The sequence below is a fragment of the Thermobia domestica genome, chromosome 18 (genome assembly GCF_964235325.1).
Source record: "Thermobia domestica chromosome 18, izTheDome1.hap1.1, whole genome shotgun sequence".
Taxonomy (NCBI): domain Eukaryota; kingdom Metazoa; phylum Arthropoda; class Insecta; order Zygentoma; family Lepismatidae; genus Thermobia; species Thermobia domestica.
This window is the reverse complement of record NC_137471.1, coordinates 51,451,772-51,478,036: the sequence shown is the minus strand read 5'-3', so window position 1 is coordinate 51,478,036 and position 26,265 is coordinate 51,451,772. Positions and strand designations below refer to the sequence as shown.

Sequence of the window (26,265 nt, the reverse complement as noted above, 5' to 3'; positions counted from 1 at the left end):
ATAAAGTTATTTCCAAATAAATGGCACTATGTGTAGCCGGTTTTAGACATAATGTTCCAAAGAGTACATTAGGAGATTGTAAAAAAAAAAAAAAAAAAAAAAACTGTTGAAAGGGAAAGAAGCAATATCTGAGCCTTGCTTCTCGGATAACAAAGGCACGTTTAGTAGAACGTTTGATCGCGACCAAGAGGAAAAACTATACAATCATGTAAAGGCTTTGGATAGTCAACTAATGCCACTAAGCAAACCAGAATTATTAAAACTAACTTACAAACTTACTGAAAAACTAAACATCATAATCTGTGGGAAGTCTTTTGATGAAGATTGGATATAGTGTAACGTACATAAAGACTGGGTCCATGAACAATATGCCAATGTTGATGATAAACTGTTTTATCATTGTGATTTGTGTTACAATAAAAAATAAGTGGTGATGAGACTAAGAAGTTTGAAATTTGTGTTTTACTTTTATTTCAGGCTGTTTCAAAGCCTAATAAAACTGTATTTTGTGTATAAGAACTCCTATTAGTAAACAGCTAGCAATTGTAAGTTGTTCTGTAAGTAATTGGTTTATTAAATTACCTCAAAAGAGCGATTATCTACAGTTTTATGTTTGTCCGATACCACCCTCCACTTTTTAAGGACGCTAATTTCTATTATCTTTGATTTTTTTACAAAAATAAATATTATTAGTTTCTACCTGCCAAATCACCTTTAACATGTTGTATATAAGATACCAAGGTATCGTTTTGTGCATTAAGTAATTGGATATAGGTATTTTTCAGTCTGACAGACTAAAAAAAGCTAAGGTGTCCGATACCAGACGACCTTCCCCTATTTCTTTAAATGATATACCCTGTTAGTTGCAGCTCATTCCTATTTTTCTTTCCACTTCCATTGGTACCTTACTTTTTCCGTCCCTTTTTGCCGCTTGATGCATCTCCAAACTGATACCTAGTCACAGACCAACGAACGTGCTCTACACTGTCTCAAGTAAATTTGCATTATAAACATGTGTGTGTGTGTGGATTTCTCATTTGTCTTTTTGCCTGCATTTCTTTCGTTTGGCCCTGCTCTTTCTACATAAGCTGTGGTTATCAGGAGTTGAGTACATTTTTGAGTAATTGTATATCATATATGAACAGTAGGGAGAGTTGACTTTTGTTAGCTACGAAGTGAACATGGATTTTGCAGTCTGAGATTAACGTAGCTCTTTCTGTTAAATAACTATACTTACAAACTGTAAGGGGTGATTCCTCAAATAAAATAAGAAAAGAGATCATATGGACCTGTGGGGAAAAGTTCATAGTTTCAGAGCTAGGGCCGTCCAAGAGTGCGAGATTGCAACACCTGTTATTTCGAACACGAGGAGCCATGGAGTTGCGGTTTAAATCAGTGTAAAGGAATTCACACATACGCTATTCATAGTTTAGTACACAAGTAGTGCATACAGCCTATTGTAACATGACAGAAATTAATTGGTGAAAGATATTTAATTAACTATAATATCAATACTTTGTAAATTATTCATATTTTAAATGAAAAATAAAACTCAACTACCAGACAGGTGCAGTAGGTCGTTCCCATTTCTTCAGAACAATTAAGAAAATCATGTAGTAACTTAAAAAAAACTATGTGCAGATGGAACATCACTGCTAATAAGAAATAAGACCTATGTTATGTACCAATATGCTGACTTATAATTCAATTTATACAACTTGTCCCGTGTGACAGTTGTTTTCCTCTGTTTTTTCTTCCTCCACGTGGTCATAACAATCAGCCAAGAAGGACTGTTTCTACGCCAATAGCAATTTGTTTCAGCCAATTATAGTGGCTCATTTCTCTCGCTCTGCAGTGGCAAACATTCCACCCTGTCCGCACGTTGCCAGTTTTAATATAAACAAATGCACATTGTTTTAGTCGGATGTCAATTTGAGTAGTGGACCTGTTGGTAGCATTCGTTTTAGTTCTCTTTTGTGTCATTTAATTTTATAAAACTGAGATTTACTTGCAGTGAATAATTTCGTGTTTCTTGTATACAGTACTTCAGTGTTTAGTGCATTATTTATTTCTGATTCTCTCTCTCTCTTTTGTGCGTGTGTGTGTATGTCCTCTAAAATGGATGAAGTGGTAGAAAGTTCAAATCTTGTTCGTCGAAGAAGGGGGCGACGAAGAATTCACTCGCCTGTAAAGAAATATTCAAAAATTGGACAGGGTGTCGCTTTACGAGGCCAAGCTCGCGAGATGGTGTGTTCACTAAGCGAACACTTTGAGTGGGAAAGAGAAAATGGTGGTCCTCTTATTGATGTAAATCGAGTTACAGAAAGGACAGCGCTGCCCTTAAAATTAGCAGAAAAACAGTGGCGCGAATTGGGAAAGTAAAAATAAGGAAAGAGGAGGAACTTGAGGAGAAGGAAGAACAAGGAAAGGACGAGCCTGGACTATCGCAGGTACTGCTTGAAACTCCAGGAAAACATCGCTGCTATGAAAAGAAGGTCACAAATCTCGATTCATTCCAGCGGGATGTCCACATTTACTCTTATTATATGCGCAAGGAGCATCCTACATTAAGCAAGCTCCAAGCCATCCTTAAATAAGCAAACTTGTTCCACGGAAGTAAGTTCTCACTTAGAAGCTCTCATAGATCTGGGGTTCAAATTTAATAAATTCTCCAAACGCACAGGGCTGATGGAAAGAAGTGGCATCGTGGCTTGGAGTTGTCGGTATCTCAGAGCTATGAAGAAATGTGATTATAATAATGTGGTTTGGTTAGATGAGACATGGGTCAATGCAGGCCACACATTAGAAAAAGGCTGAACCGATCATACTGCGCATAGTACAATGAACGCACCAATAGGGAAGGGGGGAAGAATAATTGTTCTTTATGCTGGCACATCTCGTGGTTTTGTCCCAAACTGCCTCCTCATTTTCAGATCTAAAAGAACTGGTGATTATCACGAGGAAATGAACTTCAATACATTTACAAAATGGTTCCAAGAATCTCTTTTGGAAAACATATCCCCTAAATCCATCATCGTTATGGACAATGCCCCATACCATTCTGTTATGCTCGACAAACCTCCAACAACTCAGTCCCGGAAGTCTGAGGTCTTGGACTGGTTAAAGCGCAATACCAGTGTGCAGTTAGAGCCTGACATGAAGAAGGCAGAGCTTCTAGAACTGGAGACCATATACAAGCCCAAATTCCCTTTGTACAGAATCGACGAATTAGCAAGGGAAAAGGGTCACCAGGTCACAAGACTTCCCCCTTACCACGCCCACTTCAACCCTATAGAAAGTATTTGGGCGCAAGTAAAAGGATACGTCGCGAGGGAAAATAAAAAAAATCACACTGGCAGAAGTGGAAAGACTTACAAAAGAAGCAATTGATAGTGTCACTGCGGAAGACTGAGCTAATGTTGTTCAACATTCGAAGAAGCTCCTAGACGAGCAATTGGATAAAGAGGGAATTCTTGAACAGTGTGTGGAGGAAGTGATAATATCTGTTAATTCCAGCTCCGAAAGTGACAGTGATTCTTTACTGGGAGTATCCTCAATCACACAGTAAACGTAAGTAAATTTCTCTTTCTTCTTTACTACTATATATATTAATTTTTAAAATTATAGCAATACAAATGTCACGAGTTCAAAATGAAGACGTATTGTTTGCGATATGTGGTATACAAACGTAAGTTCAGTAATTATAAACAAGGTTCAGTATTGATGTTAGTAATTTTGCTACAGCTACATGGAAATTTCTGTTTTCTGCAGTGAAAGTAAAAGTTTCTTATAGAAATAAAGTCAGAGGGAGGAATGGTTGGATTTACCGTACTTTAATATTGTACGAATGAAATTTACAATAATGTTTGTCTCCCTTATAAGTGCGTTTTTAAATAAGCGTTCTACATTTAGTAAATGTTGATATGGAACAAGAAATAATTCACTCGTTCTACTCGTGTAGTTTCAATACCCGACGCAAAAGCTGGCAACACAGCATTGAGCACCACATGCACGCAGCGAGCTGTCACACGGGACAAGTAGTATCTATTGCACTGTAATAACATAAACACTTCCTACTTCGAACAATCAGGAAATTCTTGCAATGCAGGTAGGCAAAAGAAGGTAAGCAGAAGAATAATGACGCCACCAAAAACTAGGAAGAGAAGGTAGGTGGAGTGAATTAATAGAGAACTCGAAATAGTGTACTAGTGGCCAAAGAAGAGGGATAATCTACTCCGCCACCCTCGCAGAACGAATTTGGTGAGTACACAGCTGGTCCATGACTTGATAAACACATTGCTTATATTCGACTATAATTGCCAATCTTTTCTTCAGTCAAAAATCCTACTTCCTATTTGAGTATGACAGTCATTGTCCAAAATGATAGCCAAAAGACCACGGCACTAGTTTTTGTGAAATTAACTAAATTTAATGTCTCAAATTTTATTTAATAAGTTAATTGAATTTCCACTTGGTGAAATATCTGCATTATCTGAGTTTAATGGTTAAGTTCGTTATGAGCATCCACTCAATTGTCCCCATAACTAGGTATATTCATTATTTTCTGAGCTACGTATGGTGAGGAGAGCGCCCGGATTTCGATTCCAATTAGTTGACACATGACACTATTATTTGATATGAAAACGATAAGAAGTACTAAGACTGAGTGTGTCATGGTTGGAAGTAATGAATGTGATAAAGAAAGAGGTATTTGCTCATGTTCACAAATATAATTGACCATACAACCTCAGTGTTTTTCTCTCTTTCTTTTCAGGTACATAAACATATAAGAAGAAAGAAATGGGTTTTAAAAGTGTCTACGGAAAGATATGGACGCTACAGAGAAAATAATGGAATGTGCAGAATAGGAGCTTAAATAGAAGAATTCATGTATGCCAAAGACCTTGTAATAAGACCGTCAGTAGGATAAACCATCTTTACCAACGAACACTAAAACGCATTCCTTGAGGGTTTACTTTAACCCCTTACGTTCCAGATGTCATTTTGCTATGTACGTGCTATAATATCGGTTTCATTTATTGTTAAAAGAATGTTGTTATTATTAATGTTTATGTAATTGGTATTGTAATCCTGTTATTCCTTTATTATTATTATTATTATTATTATTATTACCACAGAAGGAAAGTAAAAATAACATAGTCGAAGGTATTCATAGGAACAGAAAAGATATACAGTATGCAAGGACACCCATCAGGGGGGGGCAAGGTGGGGTGCTCGTCCCCTAGAGGAAATTGTACTTCAGAATATCGAAAATCCAATAGAATTTTTACATTAGTTACAGCAAAATTTGAAATTATTGCGTCAGTTATACTTGTCCCCCTTGGAAACCACAACATGGGAGCCCTTGACAGTATGTAAGATGTTTCTTAGGTTTACACATGAACGCAATAATATTACGTTTATGGACTTACAGATAGAATTATCATTTTATGACAACAAGAAATGGAATATAAATATTTGTTAGCTGATAACGATAATGCATTTTCTTTCGCCCTTCTTCTAGGTAGAAAGGTGAGGTGACATCTTAAATAGGATCATTCTCGTGACTAGAGTTGTAAGTTCGATCACTATTTTCAATTTGTGCACAAGTAGGAACAATTCCTAGGAACTCATTTTTTGCCCATACTACAGCAGTAAGCACGTGTTTAGCCCTTATGTATTTATCAATTCTTGTCCAAACACGTTACAATCAAACAGTACGAATCGAGGGTGATAGGGATGACGTCATTTTGTTGTTGGCATCACCTGTGAAGGAAGTCGTCTCACAGTTGAGACCCAGAGAAATTGAATATTTTTCATGTTAGTATATATCAGAAGTATCAATATTGCAAATTACAAAAATTCCCTTAATTGTCTCAGCCGGAATCGAACCCACTATCCCAACATTATAAAGATAACGCTTAAGCCATTACTCTAAGACATCACAGATACTCATAATGATTGGAATCTGGTGTTTCAGTCACTGGATTAGTTTTTTAAAAGTTACCTAATTTAACGAACTTTCCTCAGTACCTTATGTTTCCTATTTCTACGCGTTTTACTCACTACAGGTTGTTCAGTAACTCTTTAAGAACAAGGATAAAAACACAGAAACACTGAGGACAGTAAAAATCACAAACACTATTTACGCGTTCTTCCCTTGCCTAAAGTAAAACAATAACATATGGTGAACATGTAATATTTGGTCTTCTATCTTCTATGTGTTGTCAAGTGTCAGAGTTTTAGTTGTTCAGTGGGTCAAGGCAAGTGACCCACTGTGATCCACCACCCACCATGACCCACTCTGCTCACTGTATTGTAGACAGCATCGTCTGAACAGTATATTATTTTCACCCTCGACCCTAGCCATAGAAACTAAAAACACGTTTCTGATTGGTTGCAGTTTACGATTGTCCAAACCTTCTGGTATATGTATTGTGTATTATTGTAGTAATAGAAGAAAATTGTCACTTTGTTGGAATTGAAGAAGAAGGAAATTGAAGAAGCAGTTGAGGTTAAATTTAGATTATGGCAGTCAAGGCGGAACAAAACGAGCCCTGCGGGGCTTCTAACCCGTTCTTGCTACTCTTACTACTACTACTGTGGATTCGTATAGCAAAACTGCACGCGTAACGTAAGTAAATCACTTTTTGAGTATTCATCTTATTTTAATGAAAAACGCGTTATGAACATTTAGAAAATAAAATATAAAAATACTTTTCTTGGCCCGCGTTTGAACCCACACCAAAAGCAATTATAATCACTAGCCCATTGCACTAGTACGCTCGGCCACGAAAACCGCCAGTAACAGGTACTTGATTTCTGCTATATTTATGGTACGTGGCGAGAAAAGGATAACTTCAACTAACTAGAACAGCGTAATTAACTCCTATGAATAAGGTCGAGGTGATTTATAAATATGCTTCTGAACACTGGTGAATTTGCTTACGTTTTACTTTCAAGGCTTCCATTTCCCTTTTTCTTTATTTTTACTTACCTGAGATGAGTATCTCTAAGTGAACTTGAAGCATTTTTCAATATTAATATTTGTAATTCTAATAATAGTTATATGACTTATACTACTACTTGGCTTTCGAGACACACAGCCTGTGAGTTTTTAGAGGAGCTAACTACTGGAAAAAATACATTTTTGAATTACTGTAATATATAAATTATTATATAAAAAATTAAATGTAAGTATGTGTGCCTAATCATCGCGGCCAAATTGCTGTCAAATAAAATGACTTTTGGTACATAGTTAGGCCTTAATCCAAACTGGGATTTTATCATATTGCTTTCATTATAATAATATCTTAAGGGATAATGGGGATCGGAATATTTGCGAAAAGATTGAATATCTCACAAGGCGTTAAACTTACGGAGCTGAAATTCAGTATATTAACTCTTTATTGAAAATGAACAGAACGTCTCCTAGCATTTTTTAACATTCGTCTTTATGGAGAGGGGTGGCACTTTCTATATATGGTAAATTGATAGTGGGTTAGTTTGTAAAAATAATCGAAAACGACCGATATTAGTTGAGAAACAAATTGAGAAAAATACAGCCGGCTTCGATTCCCGGCGGGACCTCATGTGGTTCGAATTCCACGTTAATCCGTAGGTCTCATATAGCCTCGCTGCTGAAAGGGACGTTAAACTCAAAATCAATTCAACAAAAAAATACAGTGCTTCGCATCATATATCCATATATGCTTACCAAGATCTTTCTACTATAATAATCGCTGAAGCTTGTTTATTATATGGAGCGCTTAGAGCAGATGGCAATCAACCCATAAAGTTATGAGAAAAATAGACATAAAATGTGTAATATAAGCTTCTCTACGTTAGTCTATTTATCTTGATTTGGGACTTCCAAATTTCATCCCTTTTTTCAGTGAAAAGTATAATTCAACAAGGAAATAATTAGATCGTGATAATTTAATTGAAATTTATCGTAATTTTGAACATGACAAACACTTTACCATTTTATATCGTAAAGGTCAGATCGATCTTTATTGTAACAGAGCGGTGGTTGAGAGATTGACCGTAAAAATTCAAAATCCGATTAGTTAGAATTTGAATACCTGGTTTTATTATAAGTGTAAACTCTTTAGTCGGTAGAGAAGAGGCCGTGGATCATGTGTCAGAGTTAATGACGATGTGTTTTGGTAGGTCAGTGGTTCATGGTCGGTGGTGGATCCAGTGGGTCTGGGTGGGTGGTGGGTCATAATGGGTCATGGGTAAGAGTGTGTCACGGTGGGAGGTGGATCAAGGTGGGTTACGGTAGTGAGTGGTGGGTCAGTGGGTCATGGGTCAAGTTTTCATTGACCCACGCCATCTTTCGTGAAATCTGTAAAACCAAACACAATAAAGAGAAATAATAATACACGAAACGCTCAACATTTTAGCTATTCATGACATAACTATTGCATGATCCGAATAACTCTAGTATATCCACAAATCATTTGTCATATTTTACCGAAATACGTCATGACTCTTCCGACAACCTGATACTTTAAATGTGAATACTCAAAGTTCATTGATCTCATCACTTATTCGCTTACTCTCTTATGATCATCAAAACCTTTAGGGTACTTCCCGTAGATATAGAAAGGTGAAATGTAGTGTCTAGGCTTGGTGTAGCGTGCAAATAAACAAATAAAAAGCAACAGGATAATATTTCCCTCTCCAAACCCCCTACAATGGAGTGTGTTTATTATTGAACAAAAGGACTTGAAATCCAATCAGAAAATTAATAAAATATAGAATATGTAGCCAAGTCTCGACTTTGCAATAATAATAATAATAATAATAATAATAATAATAATAATAATAATAATAATAATAATAATAATAATAATAAAGAAATAACAGAGTTACAATATTAATTACGTAAACAATACCTTCCAATTAAGAAAAAATAATTGTAACGAAGGGATTTGGACCCGCGTTTGTGCCATACGAGTTTCATAATTTGCCAGCCTACCACAAATTCATCATACAAAGATAAAACAATAAACTAGCAGTTACGGGAGATAAAAGTGGAACTTAATTTTTCTACACTTGTTCATGCAATTCAAAGAATGCGAAAATAATGTCTGCCTTTTCGCGGATCCCAAGAGTTGCAGATATCCTCTTATTTTATTAGCCGATACAGATAAATATCAAGAATCATGACCTACATATAGCGGAAAGTAAAGGCAAACTGCTGTGCTCTCGTAACCGAGCGTGCTAGCGCAACATGCTAATAATAAAAATCGTTTTTGGCGTGCGTTCAAACCCTGCACAAGGAATTTTTAAAATTTTATAGCACTTTTTTCATTAAAATAAGCTTGCAGTTTTACTATGCGGATCGATAGTAAAAGTACTAGTAGTAGTAGTAGCACTACTACGCCTACTACTACTACTACTAATAATAATAATAATAATATAAATAGCAGTACTAGTACTAGTAGTAGTAGTAGGAACGGGTTAGAAGCCCCGCAGGGGTTAGTTAGGTTCTGTTCTCTTGCCCAAAATTTTCTGTGCATTTTGTTTATGCTTATGTTCTTAAATGTTCGCGATTTACTTGACTGGTAATGGACTGTCTTCTAACAATGGAAACTTCCAATACTTGTTTTTAGTTTTTATTGTACCTTACTAATCGCTGGTTTTTAACTAACACTTAAAATAAACCACAAAGTACATATAATAACTGCACTGTGTTCATTGCACTTAAATAACAAACTTAACTTCAAAATTATGGAAGAAATGTTCGTGCCTCGTGCCTTATGCACCGTCTTTCTTCAACACTTTCCATCTTGAATAACAAATGAAATCTAAATTTCGTAGAAACAGTGTTTCCAGTTCTTAAAAAATATTACTACATAATATAAGACTTAACATGCCGCCCGCCAAAAAAGGGCTAGATCTTTTTTTTTTAAAAAAAAGAAAAGAAAACAAACTTCACATAACAAATAAAATAGACTAAAACAAGAAATAAATATACTTTAACATGAATGACATTACGATTCATCATTATTTGGTAAAACACAGTCCTCTAATTGAGCGTTTATATAAACCATTGGAAGTTTTAACAGTAGCCACTCGAACCAAACCGTCAGGTCCAGAATGCACTTCAGTGATGACTCCCAATTTCCATGATAGAGGAGGTAGCTTATCTTCTTTGAGAACCACCAATTGACCTGGCTGTATGTTGGCACAGCTTCTCTTCCACTTATTTCTTCCTTGTAATTGTGACAAATATTCCATATACCATCTTCTCCAAAACTGTTGAAATTGTTGTTGGATCCTTTGCCATCTTTGAATTGAACTAATCTTCTCCTGATGTAAGTCACGTTCTGGTAATGCTGTCAATGGTTGACCAATAAGAAAATGACCCAGAGTTAATGCTACTGGATCATTAGGATCATTGGATAATGCTATAAGAGGTCTCGAATTTAAGCAAGCTTCTATTTGTGTGATTAATGTTGTTAATTCTTCAAACGTGAGATATGACATTCCCGTGACTCTTCTTAAGTGGTATTTAAAGGACTTAACTGCAGCCTCCCAAAGACCGCCGAAATTGGGCGAATATGGTGGAATAAAATGCCATTGGATTCCTTCAGTAGCTGCAAAATTCCTAATCCTTTCTTAATGGTCAGCTGTATGCAACAACTTTGCGACTTCTTGAAGTTCCTTGTTGGCACCAATGAACGTAGTTCTATTGTCGCTATAGATATGCTTGCACTTACCTCGACGAGATATGAATCTTCTCAAAGCAGCTAAAAATGCCTGACTAGTAAGATCACTCACAACTTCGAGATGGATAGCCTTTGTTGCTAACCACACAAACACTGCAATGTAGCACTTCACCTTTGTTTTTGACTTTCTGGTACCAGTTTTGATGTAAATAGGACCGGCAAAGTCAATTCCAGAATTTGTGAAAGGTCTTGTTAGTTCTACTCTATGTTTTGGTAGTTGTCCCATTAATTGTTCTGGTCCAGACGCCTTTAAGTTTTGACATGTAATACACCTTCTAATAACTTTCTTGATGGAATTTTTACCATTGGGTATCCAATACCTTTGCCTTAGTGATGCTAGCATTAACTGACATCCAGAATGTAGCAATCGCCTGTGTTCATGTTCTATAATTAGTCTTGTTAGGTGATGATCTGGTGGTAGAATAATTTGTTGTTTAGCATCAAATTCAAGTTCAGACATCTTTAATCTTCCACCAACTCTTAGTAATTGTTGATTACATATGAAAGGATTGAGAGACAAGAGTTTGCTCTTATTGCTAACTTTTCCACTTTCTTTAAGATCAGCCATTTCCTTAGCATGAACTGAATTTTGAACTTCTCGTATTAGTCTGATTAAAACTTCTTCAATTTCTACCAAAGTAAGAGCGTCTACATTTCTTCTTGATGCTTCTACTTTAGCATTCTTGGAAAGCCGCATGCAATAAGCCAAGACTCTCTGAAGTTTGTTCAAAGTAGAGAATCTTTCGATTTTGAGTTGTCACTAAGTAACTTGATTTTAATTTCTTCTGTTCAGGAATCTCTCTGAGTGGGGCAGGCTCCGTCTTAGGCCAATTAAGTGAAGAACACTGTAACCATTGAGGACCGTTCCACCACAAACTATTATGTATTAACTTGTCAGGACTTGTTCCCCTTGATATAATATCTGCAGGATTTTCACTTGAAGCGACGTGTCTCCATTCTCCTCCCACTTCTTGTACCTCAGCAACTCGATTGCCAACAAATGTTTTCCATCTATTTGGATTTGCTCTTAACCATGCTAAGACCACCATAGAATCTGTCCACATATATACCTGGGGTATTCTTTGTTTTAATGCCTTAGTTACCTTCTTGACAAGTTTTGATGACAACACTGCTGCACATAACTCTAACCGAGGCAGGGAAATCTTCTTTATGGGCGCCATTTTGGACTTAGCACATAATAGCTTCGAAGTAACTTGACCATTCTTGTTGACGGATCTTAAATACACACATGTCCCATAAGCCTTTTCTGAAGCGTCTGAGAAAGCGTGAACTTGAATGTCTATCAAAGTACCTGACTGAAGAACCATTCTGTCTACACTGATATCTGATAATGAAGGAATGAATTCAAGTACTGTCTTGCATCTTTGCTGTAGTTCTTTAGGAAGTGTTTCATCCCACCCCAATCCTGCTTGCCACAGATCTTGAAGAATTATCTTACATACGATTGTTATTGGACAACAATTCCCAACGGATCAAAGATTGAAGCAATAATACCCAACATCTTGCGTTTTGTTAAATTATTATTTGACCTTTGATTCAGAGTGAATCCATTCATCACTTGAAGTTGATCAGTTGCTGGATGCCAAAGTAACCCTAATGTTTTGACTTGACCCTTATCGTCTAAGCGTAATGGAAGTTGTGTTTCTCTCAATTCTTCAGAGATGGATTCCAATAACTCAGTACTGTTGGAACACCACTTTCTTAGCAAAAAGCCACCCTTTTGTAGCATTTGTATTAATTCGTCCTTTGTCTTTAAAGCTTCCTCCAAACTTTCAACCCCTGAAATACAATCGTCAATATAGAAGTCATTCTTGAGAATTTGTGCTGCCTTCGGATATTCACAAGCTTCTTCTGCACTTAATTGCTGGAGACAGCGAGTAGCATGGAAAGGCACTGAGGCTGTTCCGTATGTGACAGTCTTTAATTCATATACCTTAATGGGTTCTTCTTCTGATCTTCTCCACAAGATCTTCTGGAATTTACAGTCACACTCATCAATCAAAATCTGTCGATACATCTTCTCTATATCTGCAGTAAAAGCTATAGGGTAGGTGCGAAATCTTAATATAATTGATTGCAAATCGTCTTGCACAGTTGGACCAACTTTGAGAACATCGTTCAATGAAATGCCACTAGTTGAGCATGCGGATGCATCAAATACTACTCTAGTCTTCGTAGTAGTACTAGCTTCCTTAATATCTGGATGATGAGGCAAGTAATATCCTTGAGTAATATTAGAGCTGCCTTCCACTTCCTTCATATGTTCCAAAGCTTCATACTCTTCAAGGAATGCCACATAATCTGTGCGTAATTTGGGACATCTATTTAACCTTTTTTCTAGTTGTTGTAAACGCTGAACAGCTGTCTTATAAGAATCACCTAACTGGATCACTTCTTGTTTGAATGGCAGTCTCACTATAAAACGTCCTGTTGAATGAATTCTAGTGTTTGCGATAAAATGTTCTTCGCACTCCCTTTCTTCTTTAGATAGAGGAGTTTCTTGAATATCTTCTATTTTCCAAACCTTCTGCAGCTGATGGCTTAAATTATCGTTGTTGTGCAAAAAGAATGTTCGATGTTCTGGCGTGAAGTTGTTGTGCTTTGGCATCTGATATTGTCCTGAAACTATCCATCCTAACTCTGTATTTTGGAGAACTGGAAATGCTCCTGGACGCACCTGTTGTCCTGCTTTGAGTAGACTAAAGAAAATTCCAGCACCTAACAACAAATCAGTCTTACCAGACTTGTTGAAATTAGGATCCGCTAACTGTAAATTCGGTGGAAAGTTCCATTCTTTAATGTCAATATCAGCATCAGGTAAATTTCCCGCTTTTGGGCAATACAAAACACTCAACATCTACACTAAAATCACTTACAGCAGAGAATACTTGTAACTTACTTCCGTATTTAACGTTGCAACTTACATTATTAATACCTTGTACTGGAACATTGATAGGATATTTCTTTAATTTTAACCTTTGAATGAGAGATTCTGTTGCAAAATGAGATTGGGAACAACTATCGAGCAAATGTTGAGTTGAGTTTAGTTTAGCGTCCCTTTCAGCAGCGAGGCTATATGAGACGTGGACCTACTGATTAACGTGGAATCCGAACCACATGAGCTCCCGCCGGGAATCGAACCCGGGTCTCCCACGCCAAAGGCGCGTACGCTAACCGCTTAGCCACGAGGGAGCTCTAACTATCGAGCAAAGCCCTAACCATATGTAATTTACCATTGCATTTAATTTTAACCTTTGAATGAGAGATTCTGTTGCAAAATGAGATTGGGAACAACTATCGAGCAAAGCCCTAACCATATGTAATTTACCATTGCAATCTTTAACTTGAACAACTGCAGTTGAAAGTAAAACACGCACATTACTTTTAGGCTTCACAGAGCAATAAGTACTAGTATTAACAACTTCCTGCCCTTGAGACATTGACTTTTCCCCTACAGGTTCCGTAACAGAATCATTTTCAACACTGGCAGCATGATTAGGCTGTGATTTCTTAAAATCACTATGCAATAACGTGTGATGCTTGAGATTACACATTTTGCATGCACTTAGCGAACAATCTTTCGCTACATGGTTGACAACTGTCAAACAATTAAAACAAAGTTTGTTTTGTTTCGCAAAACTTAATCTTTTGGATACACTTAATTTCTGAAACTCATTACACTTGTGTAACGCATGACTTTGTTGACAAAACGAACACAAAACATTAGTACTCACATAAGATTGTCTAGCATTTTTTACTTCCTTGACAACATTAGATTTACTGAGATGCGACTTTGATTGTGTAGACTTTACCAATTCTAAGGCCTGGCATTTATTTTCTAAAAATACATGAAGTTCTTCTAAACTAGCAAACTGTTCCCTATTTGTTTGATTTTCAAAGTCTTTACGTGTTTGTTCACCTAGCTTTTCCAAAACTAGGTGCGATAACAATATATCCTCCAAAGGAGTATCTAACTGTAACGCCATAAGTGCATTTACATTACTTATAGTATGATTTAATAATGTCCTTAAGTCCGCCACTGAATCTTTACTGACAGTCGGTAATGAAAACAATGCCTTTACATGAGCAATTGCTATTAGCTTTGGATTATTATGCCTTTTGCATATCATTTCCCAAGCAAGTTTGAAATTTTCACCTGTCACTGGTATATTCTCAACTAATTTGCTTGCTTCACCTGATAAATAGGACAACAAATAATGAAATCTTTGAATATCATCTAAACTTTGATTGTTTACAACCAAACTACTGAAAGTATCATGAAAATGTCTGAAATCTATAACTTGACCTTTAAATGTTGGTAACTTTATGACTGGTAATTTTAGACACCCTGTATTCGCGGTTGAATCACCTGACGAACTTCTATTGCTACTACTAGCCTTCTCAGCTGTTTCAACAATTGACGTCATTTTTGCAAGAGTATCGTAGTAAGTAGCTTCAAACAACTCTCTATCCTGTGTGTATTCATTATTTTCGTCCTTTAATTCAAGCTGATTTTGCACTTCATCATATTCTTTGAATATATAGGGTAAACGTGCACACCTAACTTTAATTTGCACTATATCACCATCTACTCCAAACTGTTCAACAAATGTTTTCATTCTTGTAAGGGACGCTTTAGCTAGGCCTCTTACCCTTATAAGAGAATTTATATTTGAATCCATTGCTTGTGATGTTTCTACCTGAAGTCCTTATAACAGCAGACCTTTACACAAGTAAAAAGAAACAAAAAATATACTTAGCTACGTGACTGCTATACGTCACCTTTGTTTTTCTTCAGATTGCAATGCACAGCTGAATGCGTAGGCGCTTACGTGATAAGTCCACTAGGTCAATTTTGCTTCTGATTCGTAACACTCACTGTCTTTACACACACATAGTCAATATGAATGTTTGAATGATTCACTTATTCTTTTTCTTGGCACAACACTTCCTCCATTCGGCACTGGAGGACCAAAAAACTGTTTATGCTTATGTTCTTAAATGTACGCGATTTACTTGACTGGTAATGGACTGTCTTCTAACAATGGAAACTTTCAATACTTGTTTTTAGTTTTTATTGTACCTTACTAATCGCTGGTTTTTAACTAACACTTAAAATAAACCACAAAGTACATATAATAACTGCACTGTGTTCATTGCACTTAAATAACAAACTTAACTTCAAAATTATGGAAGAAATGTTCGTGCCTCGTGCCTTATGCACCGTCTTTCTTCAACACTTTCCATCTTGAATAACAAATGAAATCTAAATTTCGTAGAAACAGTGTTTCCAGTTCTTAAAAAATATTACTACATAATATAAGACTTAACACATTTTACATGACTAACTTCAAACAGGTGGTTAGAGTAGCGTGCGAATACTGAAACTCTTGGATAAATGCTGCCGGCTTTTCTTCTTTGGAAATTAGAAGTTACGATGAGGAAGAATAGTAGTAATGTAAATTGGGAGCAGTTAAAAACGATTACGTAGCCTCAACTTGAAGAACGTTCCGTGATATTTTCCTCATTGACGAAGGTCTATATAACTTGTTTTTGAGTTAAAGAATTAAATCTCGAGTAAGTCATTGTGACACTCATAAGGAATGTCTCCTTATACGAGCATTAGTGTTTTGTATAGTATTACATGCAACGATTTTAACTAGCTACAAGTTTAGAGAAAAGATGAAGTGACTCGGTAGATAAGTGGCTAGCGTATTGAACTTCTATTCTGGGAACCCGGGTTCGGATCCCGACCAGGTTGAAACTTTTTCTAATGTTTCAATTTCAATACATACTCAGTGTGACAAGCAAGATCTTTTCTCCTCCAGGCAATCATTTGCAAACTTATTTCCAGCAGTTGTTCTGGATTTGATATTTTCAGCTACTTTCAAGCATTTCCTGATTCATGTGTGGTCTGTATTTTTATTTCTCTAAACGTACAGTACAGTATATTATACACAGTATATACAGTGTATAATATATGGGGTCCTTTGGAAAACACTATCCGAACCATAGACATTCATCTTAGAATGGAGAACTGTTTCGTTAGTCACCTACTTTACAATTTTACCTGCATAAACACCTAGATCAGAGCTACCAACTACTGTCAGTGCCGAGAAAAGTTACGTGTAAGTTGGGTTGCACCTGTCTAGACGTTCTCACAACTGCAAATGACCTGGTCTCCAAGTAATGGAATTAGAGCACTTAGGGGAGAGATACTTTTGTGGCTCAGTGTACAAGAACTATAATATTACACTGTTTAATAGTGAAGTTCTGTTCGCGAACGAGTCAGACCTAAACGACTCGTTTGGGTGAGCGAGTGAGTAGTGGCGATTTCTCAGAATAAAAGTCGTCGTTGACAAAGATTCAGTATTACAACACATAATTGAGGCGCTGAGTATGCAAAGGACTTATCACGTTTGGTCATTTTAGACATACTTCATATTTTTTTATCTTTACTTGAAATTTCTTTTAGTGTTAAAACATTCATGTCTAAATATTGAAAATAAACCATATAATTTAAAACAACAGTGTTCACTTATTCATGTATTTAAACAGAGAGTCCAAATTTTGTCTCTTCTCATAATAGCTTTGATAATTAGTCTTGAACCCTTTTGTGCTCTGAAACCCTCAATTCTAATACCTAGGTACAGACCACATATTTCCGTTGATGAGCGAATAGTGGAGTAAGGAAAGAAACAGACTTGATATGACAACAGTGGAATCGATTTTGCGGCGGTGAGTGCATTTAAACTTGCAATGAATTTCATAACTATATGAGGTAAGACAAATAGATGGTATGAGAAGTGCCAAATCAGCAGGTAATTATTAGAAAAGTTAACATCCTTTTTAAATGCCAAAATGAATTTTATATTGCATGTGTATTTAGAAATGTACTTTCGCTTTCTTTTTACAACCAACGTTCCATATTTCTGTATTTGTGGTGGAGGAATATGGCAACCTCAAGCCAGGAGTTGGAGCTGAATGGTACTCATCAGGTTATGATTATGCTGATGTCAACCTACCTAATAGAGAATGATATGAGAACACCAGAAAGATATGCAGAGATTTCGTATATCGTCTGCAGAAACATGGGTTTAGAAGTAAATGTGGAGAAAACCAAGTACATGTTGATTCGCGTGACCGTAGTACTCCAAACTGTTGATACATTAAAATATCAAGTAATACTTTCGACAAAATAGGCAGTTTTAAATATCTAGTATGTCTACCAAAAACCAGGGGTATTCGTGATGTTTAGAGGCCGGATGTTAGGCAAAATGTCTATTCTTTAATATTAAAGATATGATAAAAAAAATAACGTTTTAAAGTTTATATCAGGGTGTTATATTTTCAATTTGAGCCAATTTTTATTTTGCCTATTTCGCCCTTCCTGCCTAAATAATTGCTTTAGTGGCTAATATTGCCTAGTCTTTGTATTTTCTTCAAAATAAGACTTTATTGGAGAAAAAAATATATAATTTAGTGTTTCAAGAAAGGATTTTGCATCTTTGGAGAAATATAAATGCTGTTTGTAGTAATAAATTGCAGTAAAACTTTGAACTGCTATGTGTACTGACAAAGTGCTGTAAAACTTTGTACTACTGTGTGCACTGAAAGTATATTTGGACTGTTATGTTGGGTGATAAAGTGCTGTAGAGAATGTATTTACCAAATATACATGGAATGCATGTCTAGCTTTGTTTTTGCACATACTGTAAAACAAGATATTAACAAACAGGTATGTTTCTATATACTTTAACCATTATCTACGACTTGAATTTATTTTTTTTAAATGTATTGAGTTTTATCTTTATTATTCCGAGTTATTTTAGTGCCTATTTTACTGCCTATTTTACTGCCTACTTTTTAAAATTTTGAGTGCCTATTTGCATGCCTATTTTCCAGGTTTTTAATGCCTAAGCATTCGGTCTCTAGTGACGTTATACAATCCAAACTCTTTAGTCTTCGAGAATTCCGTCGAAGAATTTGAAATCAAATATTCGGAGCTAAGAGGGGCGGGAATGGGGAATGGCGGGATGTTTCATAACGAGGAAGGGTGTAATTTATACTATTTACCAAACATTGTTAGGATAATGAAGTTTAGGAATTTCAGGTGCACCGATCGTATGGCAAGAATGGAAGAAAGTAGAACCGCTTTCATAATTTTAACTCGAAACCTATTCGAAAAAAATACCATTAGGAAGACCTAGACGCAGATGGAGGCTCAATATTAAAATGGATCTCGCGGAAATAGAAATACAAAGTAGAAATTGCATCCAGTTGATTAAGGAAGAACCTAATGGATAGCTTTCGTAAATACGCCATTGAAACTCTGGCTTCCATAGGCCATAGAGTTAATTTGTTTTTCAATGTACCAATTTTTACACAAAATATTAATACCTTACGATTAATAAGTTTTCTTCCCTTAGGTTATAAACATAAAATTTTACTTTCTACTGATGTGACCTTTCTCAAGACCGCCACTTCCTAGAACTAGAGACGAAACCTTTTCCCTAATGCGATATGTGCAAAACTTTAAAACATTGCGTATGTTTCAGGAAACCTAAAACGTTTCGTTTCGGAGCCAGACACCACGTTTATATTATCGCGAATTTTTGCGAAATTCTGCATTACTTGCTATAAATCCGAATAAAAACGAAAAAGTGGAATTCTTGCTTATTATTGCTAATAATTAAAAAAACGCATTTCCAATATTATTTAAGTTAAAAATCGTTGCATTTTGCCGAAAACGTGCACAACTCTAAATTAAGTTCTCCATAAAATCCGTAATCTTGCATGGCGTGATGTCATTTTCTGGGATTTTCAACGCCTCTTTGTGCGTCACTAAGGCCAGCCCGGACCCTTATGATTGTTCACCTTGTTATCTGGAAAACGAAAAACTTAAATTAGAGTTAGCTCAAGCAGGAAAATTTGTGTCTGCTAATTCCAAATTAATTAAAAAGGGTGGTTCTTCTCTTCTCACCAGGCTGAAGTTGAAGTAAAGTTGAAAACCTGGTGTGAAAAGTACTGATGAAACTGCAAAATTACACGGAAGCAAGTGACGACACTTCTGTATGGAGAGTTTACGAAAAGTTCTGCGACTTATTTGATCCAGAAACTTCACTTCATAAAGATGTAGACATCAACATAACTGAGCTGCTCTTTAAATCCTTGACTGTGTTTTGTGGTGAAAATGTTCATGATCTGTTGGTTGCTTACGCTGAATTTTAAAGTAAAATTATTGAAGTTCTCAACAGTGAGGATAAGGAAGTTGAAAGTTAACCACAGGTCATTTGCTGTTAACTCGTTACGTTCAATATGGTTGCCAATCTCGAGTGTTGATACCGAGAGATTCTTTTCCAAGTATAACGTGATTGTTACTGACAGAAGAACAAACTTAAAAGAAGAGTTGGTAGTGTCTTGGTGCATGTTATCCTTTAACTAAGGATGAGGTTAGAGGAAGTGTTTAAATTTTTGCATTAATTTCTATATTTCAGTGAATGCATTATTTAAAATGTGCACCTAATCAAGGTATATCCTCATTTTTGTATTATATACACCTTACTAAAAAAATATACTGTTTACAAGCTCCATATTTTTTTAAGAAAAAATAATTTATGCTACATTTAAAAAATAAATGCGACATAAATGCGAAAATTGTGATAATTAATGCTATAAAATGTAAAATTCGTTGCGAAAAAGTTTCGTCCCTACCTATAACATACGATGTTATAAACGTTGATAAATCTAAACTTAAGAGTAAATTTGAATACGTATGTTGGAAATTCTTCTCTTTATCTAATTTATCTGAGAATTACGTAAGCAGCAAAGGAAGATATTCCCTGTTTATGAATATTAAAGTTAGAATTAATATGTTTTTCTTTAAAGAAAAGGTTACTTTGAATACTTTTCAAAAATTGATTAGCAGGAGTTTCCTTGAACTAATTAAATTATAATATTTATATCTAGAACAGCATAAAGAGAACCTTTTAATTTGATTAATAAGTTATAAGCCACCTACAACATATTTTGCAAAATATTATGTTCAGAACTTGGCAAGAATTTATCACACTTTCTGCCTCTAATTTAATTATACACTTTGGTAATAGTTGGAAACTTACGTTAGTTTCTCTCTTTCTTTTGTGCTGTCATATATGAAAAGACGCATCCTTAAACAGGAGGATGGAGGGAGAAACCGACGCAGAAATGAAATCGCAAATACATATCATCTAATACAATGATCACCAAACTGTCGATCGCAAGCAATTAGGGGACATTTTCGGTTGATCGCGTTAACGGTCTGGTTAGCTAACCTGGATTCCCCCATTGAGTTGACGCTAACGACTGGGAGCGCTGACGACAACAACTGCTTGTTTCTCTAGCGCAAGTGCCATTGTCAGCGTCACCCAATGTTGCCACACTTGGTACAATTGTACCAAATTCCTTCCTTTTTTGTCATTCATCTTCCCGTTGGTCCCACACTGACATTTTCAGACCCTTTGGCGGTAACGTTGGTACAATTTTTCCCAATTCATCATTATTTAACGAATACTTGTCACATTTTCAAAAGTGTCAGTAAGACTTTTCCTAAATTTCACGTTACTCATACTGTGTGTTGGATTCTTAAAAAAAAAAAAAAGAAAAAAGAAAGAAAAAAAAAGATGTTGAACATTCATTCCGTGACGTTGCACCGCATAATGCTACAAACTTTGGGGAAAATTCGTAATTCGGACTACATTGGGAAACAAATAACGCTAGATGGACGCATCCACGCCGCGCACGAAGGAGACGAGAAAGAAGCATTGTGGTGGAAATTTTAACTTGAAATCTTTTTTTTTAAAAAAACACACACACAAACACACACACACACGTTGAATCAAGCGTTGAATATTTTGAAGAAGACCAGCATCAATTTACTTACCTTATATTCTTTTTACAGTCTATTATCCTCCTTCGGTCGTCAAATAAGCGAGAATAAGGTGCAACAATTTGTATTTTAATATTTTATTATAACGTACTGTTTATACCGGAACTCGGACATGATTGGTTTGTTCCTTGTGTTATATATGGCCATAATATCGTTTTGGTTTATTGGTCACTTTGAAATAGAGGCGCGTTTGGTTTTATTATACGCCTGTCTTTTAGCGGAATCGAGCGGGACTCGCAAAAATTTCCGTTGAAGTCAGGTTTCCGCTTAATGGAGATAGACATTTCCTTTTAAAAAAAGATGCAATTCAATTTCATGTCCTTCGATTTTGGAAGGTAGTTTAGCAACTCATTTATCAAATGTTTTACTATTTACATCACACGATTCACCACTAAATTCGTTAAAAACTATCTGATATCTTTTGCGAAAATTATATGCTTTGAATTCGGTTTTACCCGTTTTTTAGCTACCGTTTTAGCGTATTCCTGTAATATAGGGCCCGATATGCTGTGATTTTAGGGTCTGACATCAACAAACCACTCCCACACTATTTCATTGATGTCTTGGTTTCAGTTTTCCTAAGTTTTTTCTCTTTTTTTATTTTTTTAAATTTTTTTTTATTATTACAGCTTTCCCACCGTTTCCAAATTTCTGTTTTTTTTTCCCTTTAGAATCGAGTTTTATCGAGCACACCTGAGTTTTATCGACGTTGAACATCTTCATGATTTGCTTTACATTCAATTTCTCGTTCAATAGCATGAATTGTCTTTATCCTGGTTGTTAAGATCAAGCACAATCCGTGATTTACAAGCCATAATGACTGCTGTAGAACTGATGCAAAAATGTGAGTTTAGAGGTGTATTGTTAAAACTTCGATTGTAAGGTGATTGATAAGACAGAAAACTGAGAGTTGGGAAGGTCAAGGACATCAATAAACAGGAAATTATTGTACACTTCTGAGTATTGGTTGTAAACGTTTGTCAAGGAATTTTTTTGTTTCTGTAGTTATATTATTATAGTTCTGAAATTTCAGTTGAACATTTAAATTTTTGCCCTTCACTTTTAGAGACCTCCTAATGTGTCACATGCAAATAGACAGTTAAAGTTTTCTTTAGTTATACTTTATTTTATTGCAGGTCCTGCTTAGATTTGACCATACAGTGATCTCTTTCTATATTTGTAATTTATTAACGAATTTTTCATTTCGATGCTTGATGCAGGATCCAGAATGTATTTTAGTTGTAAACTTTGTGTCTATAAAATATTATATGGACTATTGTCCTTGTTTTTCTTTTTCTTTTCTTTCTTTCTTTTTCTTTCTTTTTCTTTTCTTTTTTTTCTTACTTTGCCAAAAACCAATATAAAAATTTACTCTTGACTATTTTGCTTCTGCTTCCAACAATTTCTTGATTACAAATACTGTCCTTGTGATTTTTAAAATTAATGTTATGCACGTATCCAAAAGTTAAAATATTACAACGAACTTCGTTCCATTTTCTCCTACCGAATTGAGATTATAATTTTTATAATTAAAAATAATGATTTTTAATTCTTAGTGTATGGTTTAATTACAATATACTTGTACTCCTTCATAGAAGCAACTTAATACGCATTTCAGTGTTTTCGAAAACCCTTTTCCTAAAGCAAAAAGGGGATAAATTTCTATAATATCCAAATTTCGGTTTCTTTGTTTAGAAAATGCCCGATGTGAGGATTCGCTTATGAGAAGTTTTCTATATACTCTTATATCAAAATAAGAGAATAAATATTCATAACTGTTTGTTTCTTTTTAAATATTTTTCTTCGTACGAATTGGGAAGGCACGTGACTTTGTGACTACATTATAGAGCCGTCTCTGGTTACCCGTCGAAAATATTTGGGATATAATTGGCCAGAACCTTGCTTTTGGTCCTCCTTGATATTTGTGGCGTCATATACGAGCCACTGTGGCAGAAGATTTTTCCGATACCAAAGTTTTATGTGATTTGAAAATGAAATCTTTGAGTTTTACGTCCCACGTTTATGCCGGTTATGCTAAAGAAGACGGTGATGATGAGTGATGAATGAAATAGTGGAATGAAGAAAGTGGGAGGAAACGGGAGAACCCCGAGAAAACCCACGAGCACGGTGTTTGTCCACCACAAGGTTCACTTGGTGGGGGCTGGGATCGAACCCGGGACCCTAAGCACCAGAGGTGAACGCTCTACCACTGAGCCACCGCAGCCCCCTTTATGTGATTTGATTAGCTCTATTACGAAGATCAGATATGTCTATTTTGTCTGAATTTGAAAGCATGAAATGGGTATAGCTACTGTGTATTACATAAATATCTAAAATTACGGATTACTTCCAACGAAACCAGATCAAAGTTTAATTTTATTCCTTTATGGTCTGTAGGCTGAAAGAGAACGGATGATTAATGCAAGTGACTGATATGCAAGAATTAGTAAAATAAAAGTAGTAGAATAAAATGCAAGAAAAACGGATACGATGTTGCCTTCCACAAACACATAACGATCTAAGATCGAACAAGATTAAACCAGGTCTTTCGTACCGCAGATAACTGTTAAGCTATTATGCTCCATTCCACGGTAGTGTCAAAGTTAACTGTTCGGACAATTTACAGTTTACCATCTCGGTGAGCACCGAGGGTATATGAGACATAGATCTACAGTTTAAAAGGGCCCCATCATGGCGAAATTAAAACAACGCTATTTTTTTTAGTAATTATGTGATATCTCCAAATAGATAAAAGATAATCGAAAAGTGGAACAAGAACTCGCTAGATAATATTATTTTACATGAGATATCGTTATCGTGATTCACTTATCTGCTTTCGATTTCCAGTCATTTAGAAAATCGGCATTTATTTTCGCGTTTCTAAATGGCTGCAAGCGGAAAGCTACTAGGTGACTCGTGATAACGGTATCTCATGCAAAATAATATTGTCTAGGACGCTCTTGTCCCACATTTCGATTATCTTTAATCTATTTGAAGATATCACATAGTTACTGTAAAATTAGCGGTATTTTAATTTCGCAGTGATTAGGCTTTTTTACATACATGGAAGCCAAAGTACAGAAACTTCCAGCAGGAATCAAACCCAAGTCTCTAGGGACGAGACGAGTCGAGATAGACTTTTCCTGACAAAATTCGAGTCGAGACACAGCTATTCCAATAGAGAGGAATACATTTTTCGAGTCAAGACCACTTTTACAGCACATTTTCGAGACGAGACAGCCTCAAATCTTGTCTCGTGCGCATCCCTACAAGTCTCCACATAAAAGGGACGCACGGCTAACCGTATAGCCACGAGGGAATTTAGCTGTTTCTAACTTAGAAAAAAAAAAAAAAAAAAACTACACGTAAGCAATGTGAGAATGTGAAAAATGTTTAAATCTCTTAAGAGTTCCAACGGGTTTAGCCAACTAAATTTTCTTCTGCAGCAAAACCAAAAACCTCTGTCCTTGTCTCTTTGGGAACATGGAAAGAAAATTGTGGTTTCAGCGGTTAAAGAATTACTTCTTGTGCATACATTGTCGACTAGAAACCTTCAAGAGAAGCCAATTCATTCTGTGTTAATTTATAAGGCACTTAGTCAGCAAGGATAGCGTAGCTGCAAGCCTCATCTTTTTACTTTATGAATATGATACCCACGCCACGAAGACCATCTCGAGCGCCTCTAACGGAGATAGACGCTTCCGCTCAGCTCGCCTGGAGAACGCAACTAAACTTTGCTTAAGTCTATAAATTGCGTGTTCTTTGTGTACTCTGTGTCTATGTCATAGGACCACAGTTATTGTCATCTTCTTAGTGGCTTGTTCCATGAATGAGGCTGTTATCTTCCTTGTAAGATGTACGGTAACCCACGTCTGGCATCCTATATATAACATGCCCTTTGCATCTGAAGATTAAAAGTTGTTATTAAACTAATAGTGGTAATAAATTTGAAACAATTTTGAAAGAATTAATATATATCATAACAAATCTTTTTAGATAATTGACTCCGGTGTCTAGTTTTCGGTACGTGAGTAGTTAGTTTTATTAATAAGATCATGAAATGCGGACGTAATATAAAGTCAACGATATGAATGGCGAAAGACGTACTTAACAAAGACAAAGTATATACCGTATTGTGGGTTCTTGAATAAACAGTTAAAGAAGAGATTAATAAAATGTTTTGTGTGGAGTATTAAAAAAGACAAAAAAGACGAGGTTTTCGAAATGTGAATGTAGAGAAAAATTTAGCTAGGTGGAATGGAAAAACAAATTATGAAATGTTAGTAGTAGAGGGAAAAAGAGATCAGTTTTAGATGTAATTTAGCAGACGAATGGAAACTGGCCAGGATATTGGCTGAGAAGGAACTGCATCATGAGATACATGCTAGAAGGTATGATGGCAGGAAAAAGAAAGAAGAACTGTGTGCAAGAGTTTACAGTTGATGAGCAATATTAAAACTGAAAAATCGAATTTAAAGACGACAAGATTAGCTAAAGATTGTGGTGTATGGAAGCTTCTCAGTTCGCGGCAAATAATCAACCAATAACCGCTGAATATCTATGGTGACCAGGGCC

At 35.8% G+C, this 26,265-nt stretch overlaps 3 protein-coding genes across 5 annotated transcripts in view; 1 reads left to right on the top strand and 2 right to left on the bottom strand.

Moving 5' to 3' along the window:
* The window catches only part of LOC145676051 (uncharacterized), a 554,345-nt gene that overhangs the window by 99,627 nt on the left and 428,453 nt on the right, over positions 1-26,265 (top strand). For 2 of the 3 annotated variants that reach the window (XM_081746905.1, XM_081746907.1), the window contains exons 2-3: positions 4,775-5,011; positions 17,411-17,501. The exons of the other annotated variant lie outside the window; for it this stretch is intronic. The gene's annotated coding sequence lies outside the window, so the exon portion shown is untranslated. The remainder of the gene's footprint in view (positions 1-4,774; positions 5,012-17,410; positions 17,502-26,265) is intronic. 3 annotated transcript variants of the gene reach the window in all.
* LOC145675095 (uncharacterized) lies at positions 10,018-10,500 on the bottom strand. The gene has a single exon (XM_081745465.1). The coding sequence runs from the start codon at positions 10,498-10,500 to the stop codon at positions 10,018-10,020; it is 483 nt and encodes a 160-aa protein (XP_081601591.1).
* LOC145675094 (uncharacterized) lies at positions 12,211-15,382 on the bottom strand. Its single transcript, XM_081745464.1, has 2 exons — positions 14,092-15,382; positions 12,211-13,592 (listed from the first exon to the last, which is right to left on the bottom strand). The coding sequence occupies exons 1-2, from the start codon at positions 15,380-15,382 to the stop codon at positions 12,211-12,213; spliced, it is 2,673 nt and encodes an 890-aa protein (XP_081601590.1).